The 26821-nt window shown below is 38.9% G+C and overlaps 1 protein-coding gene and 1 non-coding gene across 2 annotated transcripts in view; both read left to right on the plus strand.

Annotated features, from left to right (window-relative positions):
- The first annotated feature begins 3227 nt into the window (after positions 1-3227).
- LOC114244393 (uncharacterized) overlaps positions 3228-26821 on the plus strand; it is a 39265-nt gene continuing 15671 nt past the window's right edge. Inside the window, exons 1-10 of the mRNA XM_089734910.1 lie at positions 3228-3362; positions 11221-11390; positions 17135-17295; positions 18839-18986; positions 19710-19874; positions 20422-20479; positions 21493-21713; positions 22531-22633; positions 23909-24036; positions 24553-24840. Of these exons, the coding sequence (XP_089591036.1) occupies positions 3317-3362; positions 11221-11390; positions 17135-17295; positions 18839-18986; positions 19710-19874; positions 20422-20479; positions 21493-21713; positions 22531-22633; positions 23909-24036; positions 24553-24840 (1488 nt within the window). The 5' untranslated portion in view covers positions 3228-3316. The remainder of the gene's footprint in view (positions 3363-11220; positions 11391-17134; positions 17296-18838; positions 18987-19709; positions 19875-20421; positions 20480-21492; positions 21714-22530; positions 22634-23908; positions 24037-24552; positions 24841-26821) is intronic.
- Positions 26369-26561, plus strand: LOC114244490 (U2 spliceosomal RNA). Its single transcript, XR_003624734.2, has one exon. It is a non-coding gene; the product is annotated as a U2 spliceosomal RNA (small nuclear RNA).

Below are 26821 nucleotides of genomic sequence, written 5' to 3' on the forward strand. Positions count from 1 at the left end.
CAGGTGGGCTGTGAGCTCGTCCACCCATGTAAGCAATAGAAAAAAAAGAGAATGAGAACCGATGAAGAAATTCGTAAATTCTAAAAACGTAATGAGATTATCATCAATGTATGTAGTTGGAGACAATGCATTATTAATAACTAAAAAATTACTGATCCTAATAAAATAAGGTCCTAATAAAAATTTAATGGAACAACACGGGAAGAGTCAAATAAAAAAAAAGATTCATCAAAATCTTTTAAATCTGTTTTTTTTCCCTACCTAAGCTGAAAACCTACAGGGTTATGCCAGCGTAACCGGGCGAGTAGGTGAGCTCACGGGGCTCTAATCTGAGGACGTTGTTGACACTAGCCCTAGTAAGAGCTTCGCAGAATCTACACTTCGTTACAGATCCTCCCAATCCATTAACGGTGCTTTTAGGTACCTCAAGCACCGCTCAGCGTCCTCGCCGAACCCGTCGCTTGTGACGAAGGGCTCGACGAATAAATTAACCTATAGTCACAGCCCACTGAGTTTCTACCTTGCTGTGGGCCGTACCATCGGAGACGACTTTCCTGCAGTTTTTTTGCTACGTCGCGAACTCCAACGCTGCCGCGGATGTAGTCGTTACGAATGTGATCTAATCGCGTTGCGCCACACACCCACCGCAGCATCTTCATGTCTGTGACGTGCTGTTGCTGGACATTTCTTCCGAGAGCCGGCCAACGGATTGGGACTACCGTTCTGCCTATATCTGCCGCGAAGCAGTCACGTGTTCCTGTTTGAAGCAGTCATGCAATTGTGACGTATATTTCTGAGCCCAGATACCCAATTAACACCGGGTGATGGAGCTCGCACACAGGTCTGTACAATAACAAAAACTTCTTAAAACGAAAAAAAAAAACTTCCCGTCTGACAGTGGCTTATTAGTCCTCCTCGTCGCGTCGTTTTCCTCATTACTGAGGGTCGTGACTCCCCCGCTGCATCAGTTTCTCCCGTACGATTTCCCTCGATCTGCTGCGATCCTTAGCTTCATGAAGGGCAGTGTAGAAGTTGATGTTCAGAGAAGATCGTATTTGGTCCGACCATCTCGTAGGACTGCGTCCTCTGGGACGTTTGGCTTATTAGTAGCAGCCTGCATTGGCGCGCGTACCGAATTCTAGAATTCGGTTCTGATATTCCTATGGTGACAATATTAAATGTTTAAATTAAATTCTTATTATTTACAAAAACACAGCCAGGACGTATAAATACATGGTAATTGGTCAGTAGAATTGACGGACGTTCGTTTACCCATGCGGGAATGCTTGGGCGCGTGGGTCAAATACAAACAAGGTCACAAAACAACGTAAAGCCGCGTTCACAATGTAACTTATTAAGCACTTGATTTATATATACAGGTGGTCCTCCTATAACACGGTATTTCACAACACGATTCCATTCTTTTTTTTTTTAAAAGTCCTCGGTATTACCAGTAATTACGCAAATTATAACTTTGCGGGTTTGATTTTTTTAAACGATGTTATTCCTTCACCGTGGAAATCAATCGTGAACATTCGTTGAGTACGTATTTCATTAGAAAAATTGGTACCCGCCTGAGATTCGAACATCGGTGCATTGCTCAACACGAATGCACCGGACGTCTTATCCATTAGGCCACGACGACTTCAATTAGGCCACGACGACTTCACTAGGCCACGACGACTTCTAACGCGAAAAGAAAAATTCCCTGTAACCTGTAAACCTGTAAAACACGGTACTTTTACAACACGATAACGAGATTTTTGTTTAAAATTATTTACAAAATTAAATTATGCACTATGGACCCACAATATATGGAAATAACCGAAATTTTACTGATTGTTTTTATGTATTTAGTAGATAAAAAAATACGTATAGGCATAATTAAGATGTTTCATTCTGAAAAAAATACTCTCCTTTTTCGACTTCTAGTCTCATATAACAATTTTTTTGTTGTTGCTTAGATGGGTGGACGAGCTCACAGCCCACCTGGTGTTAAGTAGTTACTGGAGCCCATAGTCATCTACAACTTAAATCCGCCACCACCTTGAGATATAAATCCTAAGGTCACAGTATAGTTACAACGGCTGCCCCACCCTTCAAACCGAAACGCATTACTGCTTCACGGCAGAAATACGCGGGGTGGTGGTACCTTCCCGTGCGGACTGACAAGAGGTTCTACCACCAGTAATTACGTAAATTATAATTTTGCGGGTTTGATTTTTTTTTAAACGATGTTATTCCTTCACCGTGAAAGTCAATCGTGAACATTTGCCAATTTCGTATTTCATTAGAAAAATTGGTACCTGCCTGCGGGATTCGAACACCGTTTCATCGCTCGATACGAATGCACCGGACGTCTTATCCTTTAGGCCACGATACTTTGTAGGAACGTATCTACCGTGTTATAGGAATGTTACCTGTACTTCGATTATCCAGGTGCGCCCAAGACCAACTTCGAAGACACTAATTTTGCGGGTACTGTAAAATAATTCATATAAAATTACTGAAAAACTTTCCGCAGACTTATCGAGTGCTAAATCTCAAATCATTGTAAACGACATTCGCTCTACACGTTTATAATTCCATGAAATAATTAAACCACATTAACACAGAGCACGTAAACAACCTATTAACTTTGGTGATACAATAACAACTGGTTTGTGTAAGCAAGGTCAATAATAATTGGTACAACGACAATAATACCACAAGATTTCCGCATTATGTATACAGTGCACATACATTTTGTATTAAAAGCATAAAATTATCTTCCGTCTCGTTCTAACCGGCGCATTAGAAAGAAATAACTCAACATTTCGGACCATCACAGATTTAGGTTAAGCCCAAAAAAATGTAGATTTTATTTGTCAAATCCGTTCTCAGAGAACATGAACACTAACTAATCAAAGTAATCAGTGTACGTCTAATTACTAATTGCTCTAATTATGATAAACTCAAAGCTATAGTTGATATTTAAAATTTTATTTACAACTTTTTTTAGTAAGATTATCGTTAAAAACTTCTTTTCCAAAGACTTTTTTGTAATAAGTTCCATTTTAAATAAGTTTTTGAAAATAAGGTTTAATAACAATAAATAAATAATAAATGAGTTTTGTTTCGTTACTTATAGCCGTACTTTTAAGATACGGCCAACCCAAAATAAATATAGTCGTTCTTACTTAAGTACAATGTGAACGCGGTTTTGTTCACAAATCATCTTATATTTATTTATCTTTTAGTTTACTAGGATCGGTGGCGGTGAGTGGACGTACGGTCAGTGCTCTCGTTTGTGAAAAACGCGTTTTGATTTTTAAATATGGATAAAATTAATTTCACCATCAATGGAGAACAATACAGTTTGTGTAAGTGATTTATTGATTCGTCAGCAAATAAAGAAATTATCGATTGTTGAATAATTACATACATTTCAATGTTTTCTTTTTTGTTGTTTAAATAATTTACAATCACGCATGTAAAGAATAAAAACGTAATTATATTTTTACGTGACAGAGACAACGGTGCGATTATGTCAATAAATTAAAAATTTATGATGTTTTTTTTCTTTAAAAACAATCATGAATTTAAGCAAAGAATTCTAAGCAGCCCGAATTAAATAATCACCATTATTCATTGTTATGTTTTTATAAATGCTTATGTTAAGCATTACGTATTTAGCCTACGTATTGAGATATGTACGTAATTTACGTAAATACTAGTTACTCACTTACTACGCGCGATGTCTTATTTAATATGGGGGTTTCGGAAAACTTTGAATTGGTTGTTTGTTTATTTGGCGATAGTACAGATTAGTAGGAGACGTCGGAACATATTTTGTATGCGAGGCGATCATTTCTAAAAACATCGAGAATTTAATCACATTGTCGCTGCGTCTGTCAGTCTTAATAATTATACTGGACTAAGACTAAGGGAACGTACGTGACCCATTTAGGGGGGGGGGGGGGGGAGGAGCGGAGTCTTTAAATACTACGGTAACAGGAGCGGGGACCTACACGACGACCTGGGCCTCGAATCTATCCAGAAATACATGAAGTCAGCGTCGGAACGGTACTTCGATAAGGCTATGCGTCATGATAATCGCCTTATCGTTGCCGCCGCTGACTACTCCCCGAATCCTGATCACGCAGGAGCCAGTCACCGTCGACGCCCTAGACACGTCCTTACGGATCCATCAGATCCAATAACTATTGCATTAGACGCCTTCAGCTCTAACACTAGGAGCAGGCTTAGGGACCTCGGTAACCGTACTCGTCGAACTCGACAAAGAGTTCGCCGTGCAACCTAACCCATGAGTCAGCTCGCTGAGTTTCTCGCCGGATCTTCTCAGCGGGTCGCGATTCCGATCCGGTAGTAGATTCATTCGCGAAGCAGCTACTCTTGAGCTGTTAGGTCTCCTTCGGAGGCGCTCGGGTAGCTCTTAGCAAATCCCACCCCTCCTGGCTGAGCCTTTGCTCGCCGACCTGTCCTGGTGAAACTGGAAAGGCCTCCGGGCCACCAGTAATTCTTCAATCATAAAAAAAAAAAAAAAAAAAAGAATAGGAGCGGGGGGGGTGGCTCAGGTTTTTGTCACATAGTCGATTTTAGTGAGAGAAATCTCATATTTTTCCGACCTATATTCGAATATAGCGCGCAGTGTTTAGTGCTTTGTAAACTCACAGTTGGTGGCGCTGAGTAAAGACGAGCATGAACCAATTTTTTTTTTTCAATTTTTGCCTGGGTACGTTTCCTAAGTTGAATTTCGATATTTTGTTGGTCTTGGATCATTCTAATTTTTTTCCTTCCCATGCTGATAGCCTTGAGAGGCTATTTCAGCTTCGCCTTGACGTGTAGATGAGCTCACGGGGCTCAAACCGAAGAGCTGCTAACACTGGCCATAGCAAAAGCAGTGCTTCGCAGTATTTACCACCGGATCGGAAACGCGACTCACTCAGAAGATCAGTGAGCGAGAAACTCAGTGGGCTGTGTTTATGGCTTAATTTACTCGCCGAGCGCTTCGTCGCAAGCGACGGGTTCGGCGAGGACGATGACCGGTCGTTTTATGAGCATGCACCCGTAAACGCCATTTTACATAGTTCTTTCGCGAAGTAGGCCTATGCTTGAAGGCATCTGGGCTTTGATTGCATCTGGCCCTAATTTAGGATCCCTTGTGTTATGGGTACCCGAGACTGACAAATATACATCCTTATATATGTTTATAGATAATAAACACCTAGACAAAGACCAAGCAAACCTGCTCATCACACGAATCTTTGCCCGATGTGGGAATCGAACTCACGACCCTCGGCACAATAGTCGGAAGCGCTAACTATTGCACCATCGAATCAGTCAAATAGTCAAAGAATTATTACGCGTATTATGTAAAATTTTCCGTGTACTAACAAAACATAATATTATTATAATGCTAATTTCCTTAGGAATTGTAAGTAGCATTTAACGTAACAATTTCTGGTAAATACATATATCTTAACTTAACTGAGTATCAGACTTGTTACTTTTTGGAACTGAGCTAATAATAACAATGCAGTGTGAGTTTACTCCGGAGGTCAATTTCATTTAGATCTTGAGTCCTACATTTGGTGTAATTGGTTGTAAATTTTTTTTTTTTTTTTTTTTATTGCTTATGTTAGTTGACAAGCTCACGGCCCACCTGGTGTTAAATGTTTACCGGGGCCCATAGACATCTACAATGTAAATGCCGCCACCCACCTTGAGACACGAGTTCTAAGGTCTCACTTGTAACGGTACAACGGCTACCCCGCCCTTCAAACCGAAACGCATTACTGCTTCACGGCAGAAATGGGCAGGGTGGTGGTACCTACCTTTGCGGACTCACAAGACATCCTACTACCAGTAATTACGTAAATTAGAAATTTGCTGGTTTTGATTTTTATTACACGATTTGTTAAGTAAGTATTTCATTAGAAAAATTGGTACCTGCCGGCGGGATTCGAACATCGCTCGATACGAATGCACCGAACCCCGTATTCCTTAGGCCACGACGATTTTCAAAAATTTCAACTTTACATTTCATTTATTACCTACTTATGATCAGTAGCAAATTCGGTGGTTTAGAAGTAGGTAGCATGTCGGAACCTACTCGTTTGGGGTAGCATACACGCATATCAATTTCGGTAATTGCGCAAATTGATTTTCAACACCCGTTGTTATTCCTTCACCGTGGAATTCATTCGCGAGCATGTTGTAAGAACGTACCTATTTCATTAAAGAAATTGTCACAGCGGTTCGATACGAATGTGCTAACTCTAATATTCATAGCCACGACTAATTTAATCGACTCCCTGCTATTACATAATTATAAGTTATTTATTATTAAGCTATTGCATAGCTTCTATCGCGGGCCTTGAGCGCGGCGACTGAATCAAGAAATTTCGTAACGAAAATAACCTGACACCCCCACTATGCCTAAAGCATCATGAAAAGTCTGCCCATCTCTCTCTCACGCGGTCTAGCTTATGAGTGTGAAGGGGAGAATTAATGTTTTGCTTTTGTTAAAGTTTATAAATATAGCGTGGTCTTAATTTTATTATTGTTTTAATATTAAATTATTATTGTCTAATTGTAATTGCATAAGTTGATAAAAAAATGCTTTGCAATAGCTTTACCGCGGCAGTCCCTGAGTGCCACACGTCTTTTTTATTTACTAGTTGACCCGGCAGACTTCGTAGTGCCTCAATCGATAAATAAAAGATCTAAACTTTTGTATAAAATAAACTTAAACCGAACAAAAGGAATCCGTCCGACGGGGGACACATCAAAGGAAAAACAAAATTGTTATTTTTTTTAATTTCGAGCATTTTCATATTTATCTAAAACCTTTTAAGCCTTCTCTGGACTTCCACAAATAATTCAAGACCAAAATTAGCCAAATCGGTCCAGCCGTTCTCGAGTTTTAGCGAGACTAACGAACAGCAATTCATTTTTATTTATAGATAAAGATTAATTATAAGTTCTAATTGCGTTTGATTGGTACATAGTTTCATTCTAAAATGCTCCAGTTATATCTAGCCGAATTTTATAAGGATTTTTCGGGGTTCGGTCTGCGCCAATAATTGTAAATAGACATGCTTTAACAAAAACCGACTTCAAATAGAAAAAAAAAAACCAATATACACTAAAAACAATAATCATCGAAATCGGTTGGCGTGATATTGAGTTATTGAGTTATTCATCTATTATGTCGCGCACGTACTTAATGAAAATTTAAGACTTATGTGGTTTTCTCATGGATAGCATTATCAGAACTGGACGACATGGAAATGGGAAGCGTCAGCCTTCTAATAAAAAAAGTATCATCAAAATCGATTCACCCAGTCAAAAGTAATGAGTTTGAATTGAATTGAATTGAATAAAAAAAAAATATAATCGAATTGAGAACCTTCTCCTTTTTTGAAGTCGGTCAAAAAAGGAACTCATAAATATATATTATATAAGATACTACGAGGGCTGCACTAAAAGTATCGGGAATGGAATATTTCCACTGTTCCTGTCATATTAAAATCCTTTTAATTGAAAACTCCTTGGTTTTAAAAATCGAATACCATTTATTTATTTAAAAAAAGATTCTCGGTCTTGTCACGAGGTTTCGTCAAACTTGTTTAGTCTTTGAGAAAATGGAATTGACTCGAGAAAATTCAAGAGCGATGATTTATTATGACTTTCGAAGTGGTTTAACACAAAAACAGTGTGTTGACCGGATGATTTCTGCATTTGGTGATGAAGCCCCATCCAAAACCACAATTTATCGCTGGTTTGCTGAGTTTCAACGTGGACGTGTCAAGCTCAGTGATGATCCCCGTCAAGGTCGTCCAAAAACTGCAGTCACCCAAGAAAACGTTGATGCTGTGCGTAGGCTGATTGAGGAAGATCGACATGTGACATACCGCGAAATTCAGGCAACTTTAGACATTGGCATGAGTCAAATACAAATAATCTTGCATGAACAATTAGGTGTAAAAAAGTTGTTTTCCCGATGGATACCGCATTCGCTCTGTGAAGAGCAAAAAGCGGCTCGCGTTACTTGGTGCGTCAGAACTCTCGAAAGATTCCACGCAGGATCCTCAAATGCTGTATACAACATTGTATCAGGTGACGAATCCTGGATATACGCGTACGAACCCGAAACAAAAAACCAGTCACGAGTTTGGGTGTTCGAAAATGAGTTAAAGCCAACAATAATTGTTCGTTCACGGAGTGTTGCAAAAAAAATGGTGGCCACGTTTGTCTCCAAAACCGGCCATGTTACGACTATTCCTCTTGAGGGACAAAGAACGGTTAATGCAGAATGGTTTGCTAGCATTTGTTTGCCACAGGTCGTTACTGAACTCCGTAAAAAGAACTGCAACCGCCGCATCATCCTCCATCACGACAATGCGAGTTTTCACACCGCGCACAGAACAAAAGAGTTTTTAGAGCAAGAAAACATAGAATTATTAGACCATCCGCCGTACAACCCCGACCTAAGCCCTAATGATTTCTATACTTTCCCTAAAATAAAGAATAAATTGCGTGGACAGAGATTTTCATCACCTGAAGAAGCTGTGGACGCCTACAAAACGGCCATTTTGGAGACCCCAACTTCCGAATGGAATGGTTGCTTCAATGATTGCTTCCATCGTATGGAAAAATGTGTCAAATTTCGCGGAGAATACTTCGAAAAGCAATAAATACATTTTTAAATAGTAATGTTGTGTCACTTCGTTAATTCCCGAAATTTTCAGTGCCGCCTAGGTAGATACTATACTACATACGCAAGATAGTCTTGGTATAAATAATTACCAATAACTCGAAACGGAATCTGGTCTTATTATAACTTATCTCCGGCTTACAAAATCGATTACAAAGTGTCATTTTCGCGGCCGGCAGCTTTTAATTTTGTTGATAAAATTATGTACGAATTTTTTTTATTAAAATCGGCTCAGTAATTCTTGCTTCATGTCCGAATGAAGAAATACACAAACAAACAGACCGACAAAAAATAGTAGTTTTCCATTCGGTACACGCAGACACCATTTCGTAATTTTTTTTTTATCATAAAATATCTTTAAAGTTTTAGGAGCGCCTTGGAGTTACAAAACAGAAAAAAGATAGTCATAAGAATGACAAATAGTCATAATATTATGTATTTATGGTCAGTGGTCACCTTTGAACATGATTTTTAAATAAGAGCGTTTTAACGATTCGTTCCTCTTTTGTAATATTTATTCATTGTATTATATTTATTTTATAGAATTATTATATTATATTAAAATTATTATATAATAGAAGCACTTGGTGGTAATCTGTACCATGCGGTCCATGCCACCCATGATCGAACACAATGGAAGAACGTCACATGTGGTCGCGATCCTCAGTAGTGAGGGAACAGTATAGAAGGAGAAGTATTATATTTATTATATACCTACTTATTTCGTAGTTACGTATTCGTATAAATATTTCGTTTTTAAATTTGGTATTTTTTTAAACTATAGCAATGAATTGACGTAAGTAAATAATATAATATCGCAACTGAATCATTAATTACTAAAATGTAAATTATCTTCTTGTTATTGCCTATGTGAGCAGACGAGAATACGGCCCACCTGATGGTGATTGGTTACCGTCGCCCGTGGACTTCAGCAATGCCAGGGGCAGAGCCAAGCCGCTGCCTACCGTTATGTGTACTCTACAAGCCACAGTTATCTGACAATCATTCCACAGTTATCTGCTGAAAATTCATTGTAAACCATTAAAATCTATGTTTATTTTAATGGTGTTCGCGCCAGTAAAGATTTATTTTATCGGAAATGAACGTAAAGTTATAATTGCAAAAGTCATTGACCGCGACGACATCACGAACTAGTTACTATATCGCAAAAAGAGAGTGTCTCTCTTAATAATTCTTTAAGGCACTGATTCAGCTTCATTTTTGGCTTTATTTTGTAAATAGATTTTTTTTTTATTTTTTGCTTAGATGGGTGGACGAGCTCACAGCACACCTGGTGTTAAATGGTTACTGGAGGCCATAGACATCTACAACGTAAATGCGCCACCCACCTTGAGATATAAGTTCTAAGATCTCAAGTATAGTTACAACGGCTGCCCCACCCTTCAAACCGAAACGCATTACTGCTTCACGGCAGAAATAGGCAGGGTGGTGGTACCTACCCGCGCGGACTCGCAAGAGGTCCTACCATCAGCATAATTTATTTTCCGGTGCCAGTTACGAGTTTATCTCAATGCGTTTTTGAATGTTAGTACATTGGATAAAGATTTCGATCAACAATAATTGTATCTTGTTGTATAGTTGTATCAATAATACTTCGATCAACAATAGTTGTATCTTGTTCTATAGTTGTATCAACAATACATCGATCAACAATAGTTATATCTTGTTGTATAGTTGTATCAACAATACTTCGATCAACAATAGTTGTATCTTGTTGTATAGTTGTATCAACAATACATCGATGAACAATAGTTGTAACTTGTTGTATAGTTGTATCAACAATACTTCGATCAACAATAGTTGTATCTTGTTGTATAGTTGTATCAACAATACATCGATCAACAATAGTTGTATCTTGTTGTATAGTTGTATCAACAATACTTCGATCTACAATAGTTGTATCTTTTTGTATAGTTGTATCAACAATACTTCGATCTACAATAGTTGTTGATCGAAGGATAAAGAGATTCGATTTAGAGTACTTAACGGTAAGCAGCGGCTTGGCTCTGCCCCTGGCATTGCTGAAGTCCGTGGGCGACGGTAACTCACTATGAGGTGGGCCGTACGCTCGTCTGCCTACAAGGACAATAAAATGACCTTGAGTGTGCTATGCATAACGTTAATTATCCAAATTATACATTTAATACATTAAACAAAATTTAAAGAGAGGTAAACATGAAAATTATTGACAAAATAACAAAATATATGTAGGTATGTATATAGAGTTATAATACCTTCGGCCGTCTATCGATCGTCATCACGTGTAAATTAATCATCAATATAAAATTTAAAATTCATCATATAAATTATTCGAATTTTCGTAAATATTAAAATGTAAACAATAAACAGGAGATTAAACAACAAAAGTACATTTTTAATTATGTATACGTATCAAGAAATCAAAATAAAACACAATAATACCTAATTACTATATTTAGGATGGTGCTCTTTCTTATAAAACCTTTCTTGCGTTCTAGCCGGAGCAGACGTCAGCCCAGTGACGTCACTGAATGACTACATCAGGCATCACCTCCAACTTCACGGTACGAAGGCGATGTGCCACGAGGGCGGCTGTGGGGCATGCGTGGTCTCTGTTCAGCGGACACATCCCACCACCAAAAAGGAGGAAACTCTCGCTGTAAATTCTGTAAGGTTCTTTTTAAATTATTAACGTAAATAACCTTTCTTTTTATTGCTTAGATGGGTGGGCGAGCTCACAGCCCACCTGGTGTTTAGTGGTTAATGGAACCCATAGACATCTATAACGTAAATGCGCCACCCACCTTGAGATATAAGACTAAGTTCTAAGGTCTCAAGTATAGTTACAACGGCTGCCCCACCCTTCAAACGGAAACGCATTACTGCTTCACGGCAGAAATAAGTAGGGTGGTGGTACCTACCCGCGCGGACTTACAAGAGGTCCTACCACCAGTAAACAACTCTTCCTACGTTCCCAGCTGAAAGAGATTTCATTTATAAAAAGAAATAACCTTGGCTCTTATCTGACGTATTTCACTTTTATTTGCACACACAAAATTGCCGATAGTCTCTATAGATAACGTAGTTAGTTCGTGTAGCTTAAGCGACTGTTATACAATGAAGTTATAATGGACTTATAAAGAAACCAGAATTACATACCCTATCCTGTAGACCGAATGGTAAATAGTCGACGTCGCCCAAAGCACGTCTTTATGGATCCACCCGATCCATTAACGGTGCTTTTAGGTAGCACAAACACCGGTCACCGTCCTCGTCGAACCCGTCGCTTGCGACGAAGGGCTCGATGAGCGAGTTAACCCTCAGACACAGCCCACAGAGTTTCTCGCTGGATCTTCTCAGTGGGTCGCGTTTCCGATCCGGTGGTAGATTCTGCGAAGCACTGCTCTTGCTAGGGCTAGTGGTAGCAATACTTCCGGTTTGAGCCCCATGAGCTCAACTATATGTTAGGGTGAAGCTGAAATAGTCTCTCAAGGCTATCAGATTAGGTAGAGAAAAAAAATATAATAGAAACCGCACCGTAAACGCTATCCCTAGCTAGAAATGAACTCTAAATTTCAATAATTCTAATTCAATGCATTTATATCTGTTTAAATGTCATAAGGATACGCCGAGTGAATGTTAAGACATGTTATCTTTATTGCCGGTTCCATTAAAATCCACATTCCGCTCCGTGGGACAACATCGTTCACAGCGTCATCGTTTATTTATTTTCTCGTCATTTTAAATAACTGTAAGACTAAGTTAGCGATTAATGCAATCTAGTGACGGGTTCCCGTAAAATCTAGTAGGTGATTCACATATAAGCTGAATGCAGGCTGCGTGGGACCGGTTACAGTGGCGAAGCTTGGGTGAGATCCGTGGTTAGCAGTGGACATCAGTGGGCTGTTCAAAAATAATTGTATATAGACATGCTTTAACAAAAAATCAACTTCAAATAGAAATAAAAAGGTATTCCAAAAGAAATGAAAATACACTAAAAACAATAATCATCGAAATCGGTTGGCGTGACATTGAGTTATTGAGCTATTCATCTATTTGTTGCGCACGTACTTAATGCAAATTTAAGACTTATATGGTTTTCTCATGGATACCATTACCAGAACTGGAAGATATTGAAACGGGAATACACGGGAAGCGTCAGCTTTCTAATAAAAAAAGAATCATAAAAATCGATTCACCCAGTCAAAAGTTATGAGGTTACAAACATCAAAAAAATAAAAAACATACTGTCGAATTGAGAACCTCCTCCCTTTTTGAAGTCGGTTAAATACATACATGAAACAAAAAGGATCCGTAATAGACTCCTGAACGAGAATCCTATTTATTACGGCACCGAATTAAACATTTCCTTTCTCATCATTTTTTCTTCTTTGTTCTTTATTTGTACACACAGTTAATATAATACAGTAATTGCGATAAGATATAAAAAATGGCGAGCTTAACTCAACAATTGAGTTATCTACCAGCTAACCGTTCTTAAAGAAGGAAAGCTTTTCATGAGTGGGTAGATGAGTACAATCTAATTAATTTAATTATTGATATAACAATTGATTGACAATAACAATAAAAATAATAAAAATAAACACTAAAACATAATATATCAAACTATATACATACACAATTACACACATAAATAACATAAACATATACATACACGTACATATATAATAAAATATGAATAAAAAATATGAAATATAAAAAATGAATAAATACGTATAAGTAATACTAAATTGATAGATAGTGCTCCTTTATTTTGGTTTACTTCCCCTAACAAAAAAAGTTCTAATGTATCTTAATGAAACTCCGTAGCACCATGGCAAGTTTAATTGCTTCATTGATTATTCGTATATTATTTTCGAATTTGTCTCGATCCTGAAAATGATGCCCGATGTATCCGTATTGAGCGATTCAACTATGTGTTCAATTCACGCTGACCGATACCAATTTTTCTAAAAATACATACGTACTTAACACACATTCACGTCCGCGCTTAAGGAATAACATAAAAAATAAGAACGGTAAAAAATGTACAAAAGAAAGAAAAAAAATCGTTATTGCTGGTAAGGTGATCCCGCACGGGAAGGTATAACTACCTGCCTATTTCTGCTCCAAAGACAGTCATGAGGACGACGGTATTGAAATTGTAAATACGTAATACAAGATAAGGCATGAAACTCGCTAAGACACATCGCACTGAGTTTCTCGTCGGATCTTCTCACTGCGTCGCGAACCCGATCCGGTGACTGCTATTACTGTGCACTGTTATTACTAGGGCCAGTGTTAGCCACTTCTCTCACGTTGAGCCCGAGAGCTCACCTACCTGCTCGCACGTAGCTAGGCCTAGGCTACCAGATAGATGGATAGGGAAAAAAGGGATAAAACTGTTCACCCATCAATTTAAAAAAAAGCACGAAAGCTTTCAGAGTGTCTAGTAGCTGCAATTGAAGCTGGTTTGCATGTCACTGATAAAAAGTCTTACACTGTCAACAGCATTTAAAAACGTTGCTTTAGCCATAAAACACTCGAAAAACTATGAAATAAATTATATTGAACAATATTTTGTTTTTTTAATTAAGCAATAACGCAACTTTTTTATTTATTTTTTTAAGCTTTTTATATTATTTTTAATAGATCGACTTAGTAGAATAAATATGCATTAAATCAAAGCGCAATAAATGAAACAGATTACCGGTTTATCTAGTTAGAATATTTTTTTTGTATCCACTTTTTATGCGTTGATCTCGCAAACCTGCTTATGGTCATTGTGCGTAACGTTATAAGGATTTATAATATTACGATCGAAGGTCAATAGCAAATGTTTGCCATAAATCAAACGTTTAGAACAGGATCAATTAATCATATTAAAATAGTACAAATAAAACCAATTTGGCCAACTTCGTATTAAAAAAAGAAACATTTTCATGGTTCATATATACAAGTTCCGAACAACAACATTTGGACCGTCGGTCTACCGAGCAAATATTACCCGCTCGGTGGAAGATCTTCCCTTTGTCGTATATACCTACAAGCTTAAAGCCTTCGTCAAACAGAACGCGTACTTAGCGCTTATAGCGCTGGCGCTCTGTGTGACGGTATGTTACCACAGTAGTACATCACATCTCGGCGTCATAGCGTGGCGTTAGTTTAGCGCTCTGACGCGCGCTAAGTACGCGTTCTGTTTGACGAAGCCATAAATTGAGCCACACGAAATTATTAAGATGTCGACGCACATTTGCTAAAATATGTAGGATTTTGGGATTTGTATAGGCGGTGTAGGGGAAGAGAACATAGGCTACCACCAGCTGGAAACTCGTTATTATGATAATATGATAACTGTAGTAATCAACGCGCGACTTTAAAATATTATTGCTTTAATTATTTATTGCTTAGACGGCAGAATGAGTTGACGGTCCACCGTGAAGGGTGGGGCCCTTCAAGCCGAAACGCATTACTGTTTCTCGGTAGAAAGAGGCAGGGCGGTGGTACCCACACGTGCGGTCTTACAAGACGTCCTATTTGAAGTCGTCGTGGCCTAAAGGAGAAGACTTCCGATCACGGAATAGATAAATAAGGTTGGAATGGAAATGTAGGCGGGGCAAGCGTGCCACAGTTATGATTGTACAAACTTAACTCGACCGATTCTTTCATTCACCGTGTTTAGTGCGCTTCGGACTACTTTGGTGAACAGATCTCCGCTTTATAGTGCCGTGTTGTGCAATTATAACTTGTAAAACAAAAAATCAGACCTCAAGTATAGAGCGAGGAGGTATATATTTCGATCGGTAAGTCGAAATTACCATTTAATTACAATATTATTTGTCTAAAACATAAAAATATACTGAGCATTATGAAATTCCAAACATTAACAATATTATTGCAGCAAGTTATAAATAGCATACATTGCGCGATGTGTACTCGCCCAATGAACGCAATGACCAAGTCAGCTTCCAATGTACTACATGCATTGCGTTCTCTACACTTCAATCTTTGAAATTTCGGCCTTTGCCCTGATTGGCCGTGGTGCAGTTTGTCGATAGTGAGGTGATCATGTGGTGAAATAAAATCATCGACAGAATTCTCGACTATATTTACATTTGACATGGATAATTTTTGCATTATTTTATATTTAATTAATGATACCTAGTATATTCTTAGTGAGACGTATTTTGAGTAAAATAAATATGTATTATTGAATTATTATCATTGAATTAAAGTGAAGGTATAATATAAAGGGACATGTAAACCTCTCATTTACGGGTATTTACTATAATATTGTCTAAGACGTATTAAAATCTAAGTAAAATGCTATTTGACTTATGCAGTAAATTAAAAATATTAGGTTTCCTAAAGAACCTAACGCCAGGGAACAATGGATTGACGTGACAGGTAGAGGAAACTGGAGACAAAGACGAGTACTATTTGCTCTAAACATTTTACTGAAAATGATTTTACCATAAAAAAAATCAGAATACACTTAGTTTTGAAAAATTCATTCGCAATTAATAGCAAGCGCCAACTGCTTAACAAATACGTTTTATTCCAGCGACAGTGACTATTTGTAATTAGTAAAAGTAAAATAGTTTTTTTTTTCAATATTTATTTCATGTTTCATTTTCTCCATTCATTCATCAGATAATTTATCGATAAAGAATATCGATTTTATCAAGCACTAGCGTGTATGAACATTTTTATTGCCTTTTTGCGTGTGTGAGTGTGTCTGCCTACGGGTGTTTTGTGCTAGTTGCGAACGAATATCTGTCCTGAGATTTATGTGTGGGTGTTTTTGTTGTGTGCGAAATACTTGTAATCACAGTGTGTGTATGTGTAGAAATTAAAATAGTGGGGATGAAGCGGCGACACTGGTTCTAATACAAAATTAGAGCAAAGGCCTTTCCAACCTTATTTATCTATTCCGTGCTTCCGATGCATTCGTATCTAGCGATGGAACGGTGTTCGAATCCTGCAGGCGGGCACCAATTTTTCTAATGAAATATAATACGTACTTAACAAATGTTCACGATTGACTTCCACGGTAAAGGAATAACATTGTGTATTAAAAATCAAACCCGCAAAATTATAATTTGCGTAATGACTGGTGGTAGGACCTCTTGTGAGTCCGCACGGGTAACTACCACCGCCCTGCCTGTTTCTGCCGCGAAGCAGTACCTAATGCGTTTCGGTTTGAAGGGTGGGGCAGCCGTTGTAACTATACTGAGACCTTAGAACTTATATCTCAAGGTGGGTGGCGCATTTAAGTTGTAGATGTCTATGGGCTCCAGTAACCACTTAGCATCAGGTGGGCTGTGAGCTCGTCCACCCACCTAAACAATAAAAAAAACGTGTAATTTTTATTACACGATGCTATTCCTTCACCTTGAAAAATAATTTCAGTGTCTCGTTCACATACTCTCGTGTCACGAATGGAACATAACGACCGTGGAAGGCGTGGGCAATCGAAGAGACGGCTACCACGCCATACAGGAGCGCCTGGCGATGTTCAACGGGACTCAATGCGGATACTGCACGCCGGGATGGGTCATGAATATGTACAGGTCAGGTCCTAAACGTACAGCATTACTTGAAAGCTTCTTTTGCGTCTGTTGGCAGACGAGCGCACGACCCGTCTTATGGTGATGGTGGTTATTGTCACTTCTGGACATCTGCAATGCCAAGAGCACAGCTATGGCGCTGCCTAATGCTGTGGGATCTTCGGAAACCACGTTTGAAACGGGACATGTCATAGCGCTCAGGAAATACCTCGGAAGGGCCTTCATTCCAGAGTGTAATGGTCTTCTTCTTCATGGTTCCATAATTGAATCGCGACCACATGTGACTATCCTTCATAGTGTTCGGTCGTGGGTGGCATGGGCCACATGATATAGACTACCACCAACTGCTTTCTTAACCAGATTTGGTACGTGGCTCGATGAACTCTGCTCTAGTGGTGGTGGGGGGGGGGTGATGGTATAAAGGATATGGAAGGATCATCTGGAACAATTTCTCAAAGTGCTCTTTATGGCTCATGGAACATACGGTACGAAACACAGAGAGAACCGAACTCTCTCCGTAGACCCAAGAGCGATCTAAGCGACCCGTTTTTTTCAAATTTAAGCCTTCGTCAAACAGAACGCATACTTAGCGCCGCGTACTTAACGTCACGCTCTTTTCATGTCACGCCAATTGACTAGATGAGTCTAACGCTCCTTGACGCAACGCATTCGCCAAATCATAGTGCCTTTCGATAGCATTGTGAAAATTTAAAAGTATTAAGAAATCGAGTGATTCAGATGTGGCATTGTATAAGCATGGGTATTTTTTAACTATTTATATAATTTTTTCGGGAATTATCTAGTATTTTAATACAAATTCACTCGGAGGCTAAAATAAAATTTGTAAAAAATTACAAGGCCTGACGTCAAAGCGTCCTAACGCCGCGACAGAGCGCTGCGTACTTATAGCGCTGGGGCTCTGTTTGACGGTATGTTATCACAGTAGTACAACACATCTCGGCGTCATAGCGCGGCATCAGTTTAGCGCTCTGACGCGCGCTAATTACGCGTTCTGTTTGACGAAGGCTTTAATGAATGTAAGTAAATTCCAAACAAGAATGTAAAGAGTTTCGTTCGTGAGGCCTGATGATCGTTGATATTTTCTGTGTATAGCTAAAGTTGTAATAAAAATATTTTGCGTTGCGGTAGACTCCGATATCCCTGCATCTGGTTGTCCCGGTTTTTTATACTCATTTCTTAGCTTGATCTGTTTCTGTTTATGTGTCGTAATCTTTCAAAGTAATTCTCTCGAAATTCTAGACGCTTGATTTACTTAGACCAATTTATTTCCCCACTAGGATTACCATTGTAAATAGAATCAATTTAGATGTTTTAAGATGGTTTTGTACTTTAGCGCATTTTTGTAGTTTTTCTTGTTTTTTCTATTGTTCAGAACCACTTTTCCGCGTCAATGAGAATTATGCTATTAAATAAGTAGGTAAATAAAGAGTGTTCATCACCTTTGGCATGTTCTTAGCAATTTATTTAAACGGTTTTCTGGTTTGACGCACAAGCAAACTCTTTCAGCTTAATTTTCTTCCCTCAGCTTGTACAAGAGTTCACAGAAAAGTTTAACCACGCAGCAAGTCGAGAATTCATTTGGCAGCAACATATGTCGGTGTACCGGATACAGACCGATTTTGGACGCATTCAAAAGCTTCGCCAACGACACTGAGCCCAGTTCAAAATTACAGGTGAGTACGAAATCTGCATATTTTATACAAGCGGCCCGCTCCGGCTGCGCTCGGGTCTTTTAGGTATTTTTTTTACACCTTGGGTTACATTATTGGAGTTTTAGTAAGGATACCTAATTTAAAAAAAAAAAGATTATAGCTTGTGTCACTCGGGAATAGTGTAGTTTCCAAACAGTGAAAGAATTTTTCAAATCGGTTTAGTAGTTTCGGAATACAAACAAACAAATCTTTCCTCTTTATAATATTAGTATCGAGTATAGATTAGTGACATCGCGAGTATCTACTAACTCTGTTGCTCTTGAGTTGTTGGTTTATGTCTGGATGTTTATTATAGATATATATTTATATTTAATCGTATGTAAACATGTATGTCAGTCTCTGGTACCCATAACACTGGGATTCCTAATTTGGGGCCAGGTTACTTGATTTGTTCCCAGTTATTTATTTATTTAGAGCTAGGTACGATAACCTTGAGCGTCAACTCCTACATTCCAATCCAATTATTGAGTTGGTAGGTCTTCTTTGGAGGCGCTCGGGCAGCTGTTAGCAAATCCCTTTCCTCCTGGCTGAGGCTTTGCTCGCCCACGTGTCCTGTTGGAGCTGGAATAGCCGCGGGGCAATCCTTCATTTAAAAAAATATACCGACTACGTACCACGGCTAGGCCTATTTCTATCCAGCGGCCAGGAGTGGATTAATGCAATACAATTGACGTTTTTCTCCAGGACTTAGAAGATTTACATAAAACGAAATGCATGAATAGCTGTAAACGAAAGTGCAGTATATCGGATGAGTGGTGCTTCATAGAGAGACCGTTTCAATCGTTGCTTGAGCTAAGCGTCGCGGGAGGTCGCTGGTATAAAGCTTTTACCGTAGAGGATATATTTAATGTGAGTACTAAAACTGATTATGTTTCGTTTGCAATGGAAGGAAAAAGAACGAAATTATTTTAAATAAACAAATCGCCCAGAACCAATTACTTAACCACCAGAAACTAAAAACACAATATATAAAAAAGCTAAACTTAGTTAACCTTCTAATGCAGATTCTATACGGCGGTCCAAAGCACAGTAGGATATTTTTTTGCTGTGCTACGGATGAACAAAGGAGAAAAGTACAATAACGATCTTAACCATTTCACGATCGTTCTCTAGTTAATTATAATCTAACATAATGACATACGTAATGATAACTGGCAAAGTGGAAGGATAAAGATAAATGCGTTGGTGTAATAGGACAAATATAGGTATATAGGAGAGTGAATGCAATATAGAATCTCACTAACCAGAGACAAGGCGAGTTGGTACAGCATGGTACAGTCACGATCTTCAGACGCGAGGATCACGATTGAACGAGGAGGAACGCATTGACAATGTTAATGAAGTGTGTGTGCACAAATGAGACGCGTTATATAAGATAAACAGCATTCTCTTACAGATCCTGAGGCGTGAAGGAACTAATAATTACAGACTGGTCGCCGGAAACACGGGGCAAGGTAATCGTAAGCTTAAGACTTGCTAGAGCATATTTCTGTTTCGATAGGAAATTTGTGCGTCCATCCTTGATATAGGGGTGGCGCGATCGTACGTGATTACCGTCATGTCATAAAGACACAACTTGGTGCTGTACAATCCTAGTACTAGATCAGTGTCGGGGGCCTAATCAACAAGACTCCCGCTGTACATATTATTATGTCGACTTGCAGAAACTTATGTACTTATTCCAATTATTCCTTTAAATAAATACGCATACAGGGTGTTCCTAAATTGATTCCACAAAATAATAGTATCGTGTAGTAAACATGAAACAGGAAAATAAACTTTGGCCAATTATTTATTGGTGGTCCGGACATTGAGAACACAATTGGGCAAGGCACATCAAAAGTAGGTTTGACTGTTGTTATCTTAATACGATTTCAACCTAGATCTCATGTCTCGAGGCACCGGAAACCGTTTCATTCTAGTTCACTACTTCAGTCACGCACTGCCGCTCCAAATAAATAAACGTTTTTACCGAAGCACAAATTAAAACTCAATTTAATTATCACGACGTTTAAGGTAGACCTTAATATCACAATTTACCTCTTTCGGTTTGCTTCAGGTGATCCATTCGCTGGCTGAGCCCTTGCTCTGGTTGAGCCTTTGCTCGCCATCTGTACTTGTGAAACTGGAATGGCCTCCAGGCCACCAGTAAAATCTCAATGATAATAAAAGTGGTCCATTCGCTTTTTCGTGTCGAACGTAACTAATTACTAACCATCGTGTCGTCTTTGCAAGGCCTTTTATAGTCCACACGACATCTCTATAATTTTCCAGAACATTCCCGATAGTATTAGTCGTTTCGATATCCGTTTTCATTATTTGACATCACCTGGAGCCACTGCGGTCATCCACAGTGCATTTCCAGAGGTCTTTTTTGCCACGTACCATCCGGCTATGGAATGAGCTCCCCTCCACGGTCTAACATTTCGTTTGCCTAACAACGTTGATGAAACAAATGCTATTCCAGGAGTTTATCCAATAAAAACGGAGCCAAAGATCTACATAGACATATCGTCGATAGACCGACTGAAGGACGCGCATTCAGACGAGAACTTGAATCTGGGAGCCGGCCTGACCTTGACCGAGACCATGGACGTCTTTGAAAGGTGGTCTACGAACGAGGAGTACAAATACTTGCTGCAGCTTCGTGAGCATGTGGATTTAGTCGCACATGTGCCTGTAAGAAATGTGAGTGAATATTTGATGCGTTTCTTTAATGAACAAACACTGGTGTCGTCTTGTGATCCTGCATGGGTAGGTACCACCGCCCTGCCTGTTTTTGCCGTGAAGCAGTAATGCGTTTCGGTTTGAAGGGTGGGGCAGCCTTTGTAACTAACTATACTGAAACCTTAGAACTTATATCTCAAGGTGGGTGGCGGCATTTACGTTGTAGATGTCTATGGGCTCCGCTAGCCACTTAACATCAGGAGGGCCATGAGCTCGTCCACACATTTAAGCGATAAAAAAACCTAAGCAATGCATTAGCCCGTTGCGTTTCTCGCCGGATCTTCTCAGTGGGTCGCGATTCCGATCCGGTAGTAAATTCATTCGCGAAGCAGCTGCTCTTGGGTTATTAGGTCTCCTCCTGGCTGAGCATTTGCTCGCCCACCCATCCTGGTGAATCCGGAAAGGCCTCTGGGCCACAAGTAATCCCTCATTCAAAAAAATAGTTCATTCCGGACCCGAATGGTTAGCAGGAAACATGATGTGGCAGTACAACTTCTGAGAGCCTGTGAATTCACACACATTCAACACATGGAATGTAAGCCTACCGTTTTCAATGCAGAAGCGGTACCAAAGACAGGACGTCGACCCCACGACAGCTGATTTTTAATACATTGCGCGCAGCAACTGTAAAAACAAGCGAACTATAAAATATAATTTATCGAATGCAATTTTACTTAGCTCTAGCTTAGATAACTATGTAAATGGTTCTTCGTTTGAAGTAGGTACAACTCACTTACGGATCGATAAATGCTTATATTCTTTCAATTTACCTTTACAGATCGGCACTCTTGGTGGGAACTTAGCTTTGAAGAACAAGCACAATGAATTCCCTTCAGATATTTTCCTACTGCTGGAAACGATTGGAGCTACCGTCGGAATAAGTAAGTTCTTTTTTTTTCAGACGTCAAATCAACCTCTATATACTTCTAGGCATTTTAATATTTTAATCCAATATGTACTTATTTATTATAATTGCATCTTCTAAGACTCCTGTTTAAAAATAAGCAGATATTTTTATAAAATATGTTTAACCTTAAAACTTCTTATGGAAGATCCATCTAAATCTAGATATTCCAATTTTTTATCAAGAAATAGGTAATGAATTACATATTAGATTTCCGCAATTGAGAGTTACTAGTGTCAGTCTTTCATGCATAAACTATAAATCGATTAGTAAATGTATTGCTGCGGGTCGTCGTACCCCCTTACGTGGGCACGGAACGACCCTCGGGGATAACCCCTCTGCCCGGGCATGATCTCCCTGCCCAACTGGGCAAGGGTGACTATAAATCTATTAATTAGTACGTAAAATCACGAGACAAAGAAAATAAGGTATTTTTCTTATTGCTTTGTTGGGTGGACGATCTCACAGCCCACCTGGTATTAAGTGGTTACCGGAGCCCATAGACATCTACAACGTAAATGCCGCCACACACACCTTGAGATATGAGTTCTAAGGACTCAGTATAGTTACAACGGCTGCCCCACCCTTCAAACCAAAACGCATTACTGCTTCACGGCAGAAATAGGCAGGTTATTTTAAAAACCTTAACCTGCGTTGCCCCGGTCAAGAGATTTACCGGGATACATTTTTAAATAAAAGACAAATTATTTTCTAAAGATATCAGCACGCAATGTAACACAAAATTAAAGTCAAATGACGCGCGGGGTCATCGCACCCATGCAATCGAGTGTCGCTTCTTTCACTTTGTGGATTCACGAAATACGAACTTACAAAAGCAATAATTATCTATACTGATATATAAATCTACAGTGGTTTTTACGGATGTTCCGTTATAACTACTGAACCGTGCATCCGATTGACTTGAAACTTGGTATTCATGTAGAAAATACATGTACTTAATGGATAGGCTAATATTTATATGAGTGTTAGACTCCCTAATAATAATGACAATAAATAAGAATGTTAATTTTAAATACCCAGCGAAGCGGGCGAGTACGGCTAGTATATAATAATGTTAGCAACTAAAACTTTCAATTTATTGATACTTTTTATTTTCTTCAGAAACGCATACCATGTTTTCAGACAATTAAAACAAATACTCTTCAATGTTTTTTTAAGCGCAATAATTTCTTGACACTTATGTATATAGTACGTATAATAAATAATATGTAATCATCTAAATTTGTTTCAGTAAAAAGCGATATGAAGATTTCTGATTTGAGCATGTCGCAGTTCCTGAAAATGGATCTCAAAAATAATCTCATAGGCGATGTTAAGCTGCCTCCTTTATCAGCGAATAACCTCTTAAGGACATACAAGGTACGCGGTATCATATATAACGGAAACACCGACAGTTCATCACACTTGTGGTCGTTTCTTTGTCACGTACCATCCGGCTTTGGAATGAGCTCCCTTTAACGGTGTTTCCCGAGCGCTATGACATGTCCTTCTTCAAACGAGGCTTGTGGAGAGTACTTAATGGTAGGCAACGGCTTGGCATTGCTGAAGTCCATGGACGACGGTAACCACTCACCATTAGGTGGGCTTCGTCTGCCTACAAGGAGAAGATCTGACGAGAACCTCAGTGGGCTTCACGAGGGACAAACTGTCAGCTACCAGTTGTAATCAGCAATTACAATCTGAAGATTCCTGAAATCGGTCCAGCCTATACGCAACTTACACAAACACCAATCCACTTTTATATATTTAGCTTTAGCTTCCTCGATTTCCAAAAGAAAACTTACGAACTATGGCACAAAAGTCACCTCTATAGTTTACATTTCAATTCTTTTTCATTTATTTATTGTAACAACAAATGCGCAATATATTTGACAGATAATGCCACGAGCCCAGAACGCACACGCCATCGTCAACGCCGGTTTCTTGTTCAAACTGGACCAGGAGAAAAAGGTCGCTGGTTCGAACATAATATACGGGAACATAAGCCCTTCTTTCGTTCACGCCACGCAAACGGAGAACAGCTTAATCGGTCTGGAGTTATTTAAGGACGAGACCTTGTCGAAGGCACTCAAGATACTGGAAAAGGAAATAATTCCTGTTGATTTGCCTCCAGAACCGTCACCGTCCTGTAGGAAGCACCTAGCGCTAAGCTTATTTTATAAGGTTAGTAATGTGACGTATTATAATTGGATTAATTTTGTTTTTTACTATTGCTTGTATGAGAGAATAGACCTGGTGAATAAATTTGTTAGTGGTGAATTAGAATAGAATTTACTAGTGGTAGGACCTCTTGGGAGTCCGCAAGGGTAGGTACCACCACCCTGCCTATTTCTGCCGTAAAGCAGTAATGCGTTTCGGTTTGAAGTGCGGGGCAGTTGTTGTAACTATACTTGAGACCTTAGAACTTGTATCTCAAGGTGGGTGGCGCATTTACGTTCTAGATGTCCATGGGCTCCAGTAACCATTTAACACCAGGTGGGCTGTGAGCTCGTCCACCCATCTAAGCAATAAAAAAAGGCAGTTCATATGACATTTCATTTGTAACCCGTCAAAATTATGGAACTAGTAAGGAGGCCCATATCTACACTGATATGGGCCTCAAAAAGTGTCCGCCGAAAAGGAGCCAATTAAGGTAGCGCCACAATAGCAAGTGGAAAGCTTTTAAAAACAACGCTATAATATATTATTAGAGTAGGAAACTAAATTAAGGCGTAGAGAAACACTACGTAAATAATAATCAAAATGAATAGTTGAAATTTTAAGCACCGCGTATTTTTTAACTATACAAGTTACAAAAATTATGGAATTTTTCAACCCAGTACACTTCGCTTTGTTTAAAACTGCTATTATATTCATGCTAGCTGGCCCGGCAAACGTTGCTTTGCCATATAAATTATTTCTAGGAAAGATAAATAACCTATATACCGACTGCAACGCCATCTGCCGGGCGGATTTGTAAATCTAAACCAGCCTTTCCCAAAGTGGGCGATAACGCCCCCTTGTGGGCGCTGCAGGACTAAAAGGGGGCCGTAAGAGACCCAGAAAAAAATGGGGGCGTTATGTTGAGGCTTGGAAGGCGATTTGTAATTTCATCTGGGAGGACTCTTACACACCGACTGTGCTCTCGCTATAGTGTTTTTTCAGTAGGTGAAAAGATGGGGGCGCTAAAAAATAATTTATTCACAAAATGAGCAGTAGACAAAATAAGTTTGGGAGCCCCTGATCTAAGCCATTCTGGAATCCACCTGAAGGTACACAAAAAATTTCATTAAAATCGGTCCAGCCGCTTAGGAGGATTCAAGTGACAAACACGCACAGACGAAATTTTATATATATAATATGAAAATCTTGCCAAAAAAATGAAAGTTTATAATTTACAAATAAAAATAGGGGTTGATCGTGGAGAGGTGAAAAATTCAGAGTAATATGATTTTTTTTATTCTAGTCGGGCATAAGTATGCTCTATAAGCATTGTCCTCTTTCGGCCGGGGTATAAAAAATTAACTATATTTAATTTATTTTCATAGATTAAAAATGATTTCTTAAGTCCACGGTAGATGGCACTTGACGAATAAGCAACGCAAATGAAAATTCTAACAGATGGCGCTGTGCATTTAAACCACAAATACTGAATCGCGATGACGAGATGCGTCTTATTCGAGTGACCTTCCTCACCTTGTCTAGTTTCGGTATCGCTTCTCGGCCTTTTGGCTAAGATCAAAGTGTAGTATCTGTTCTTTTCAGCTTAATATCTGAAAGTTCCCTCATTGAGGGACCAGTATATTAAACTGATTTTTGTAAAACGACGAGATGTTCGGGGCTCGCTCTACTCTCGTCACGGGTCGGCCCGGCATTGCAGTGCCGCCGGGATCGGCCCTCAGAATTTCTATGAGACGGAAGATGATCATGACTATTCACATGTATCAAAATCATGATAGTCAGTGTTATAAACTCTGCTGTAAACAGTAGACAATAGTATACATTTACATATATTTATAATAGCCGGCAAACTTCTTGAGCATTTGTTGAATTTTGTTGACGTAGTGGGGGTAAGTTTGCGCATGGTACACTCACGTGCAAAAACATTATTTACGCTGCGTCATAATGCAATTAAATTATTAAAATCAGCATATGTATTTATTTA

This window comes from Bombyx mandarina, chromosome 18 (assembly GCF_030267445.1).
Source record: "Bombyx mandarina strain Sakado chromosome 18, ASM3026744v2".
Classification (NCBI taxonomy): domain Eukaryota; kingdom Metazoa; phylum Arthropoda; class Insecta; order Lepidoptera; family Bombycidae; genus Bombyx; species Bombyx mandarina.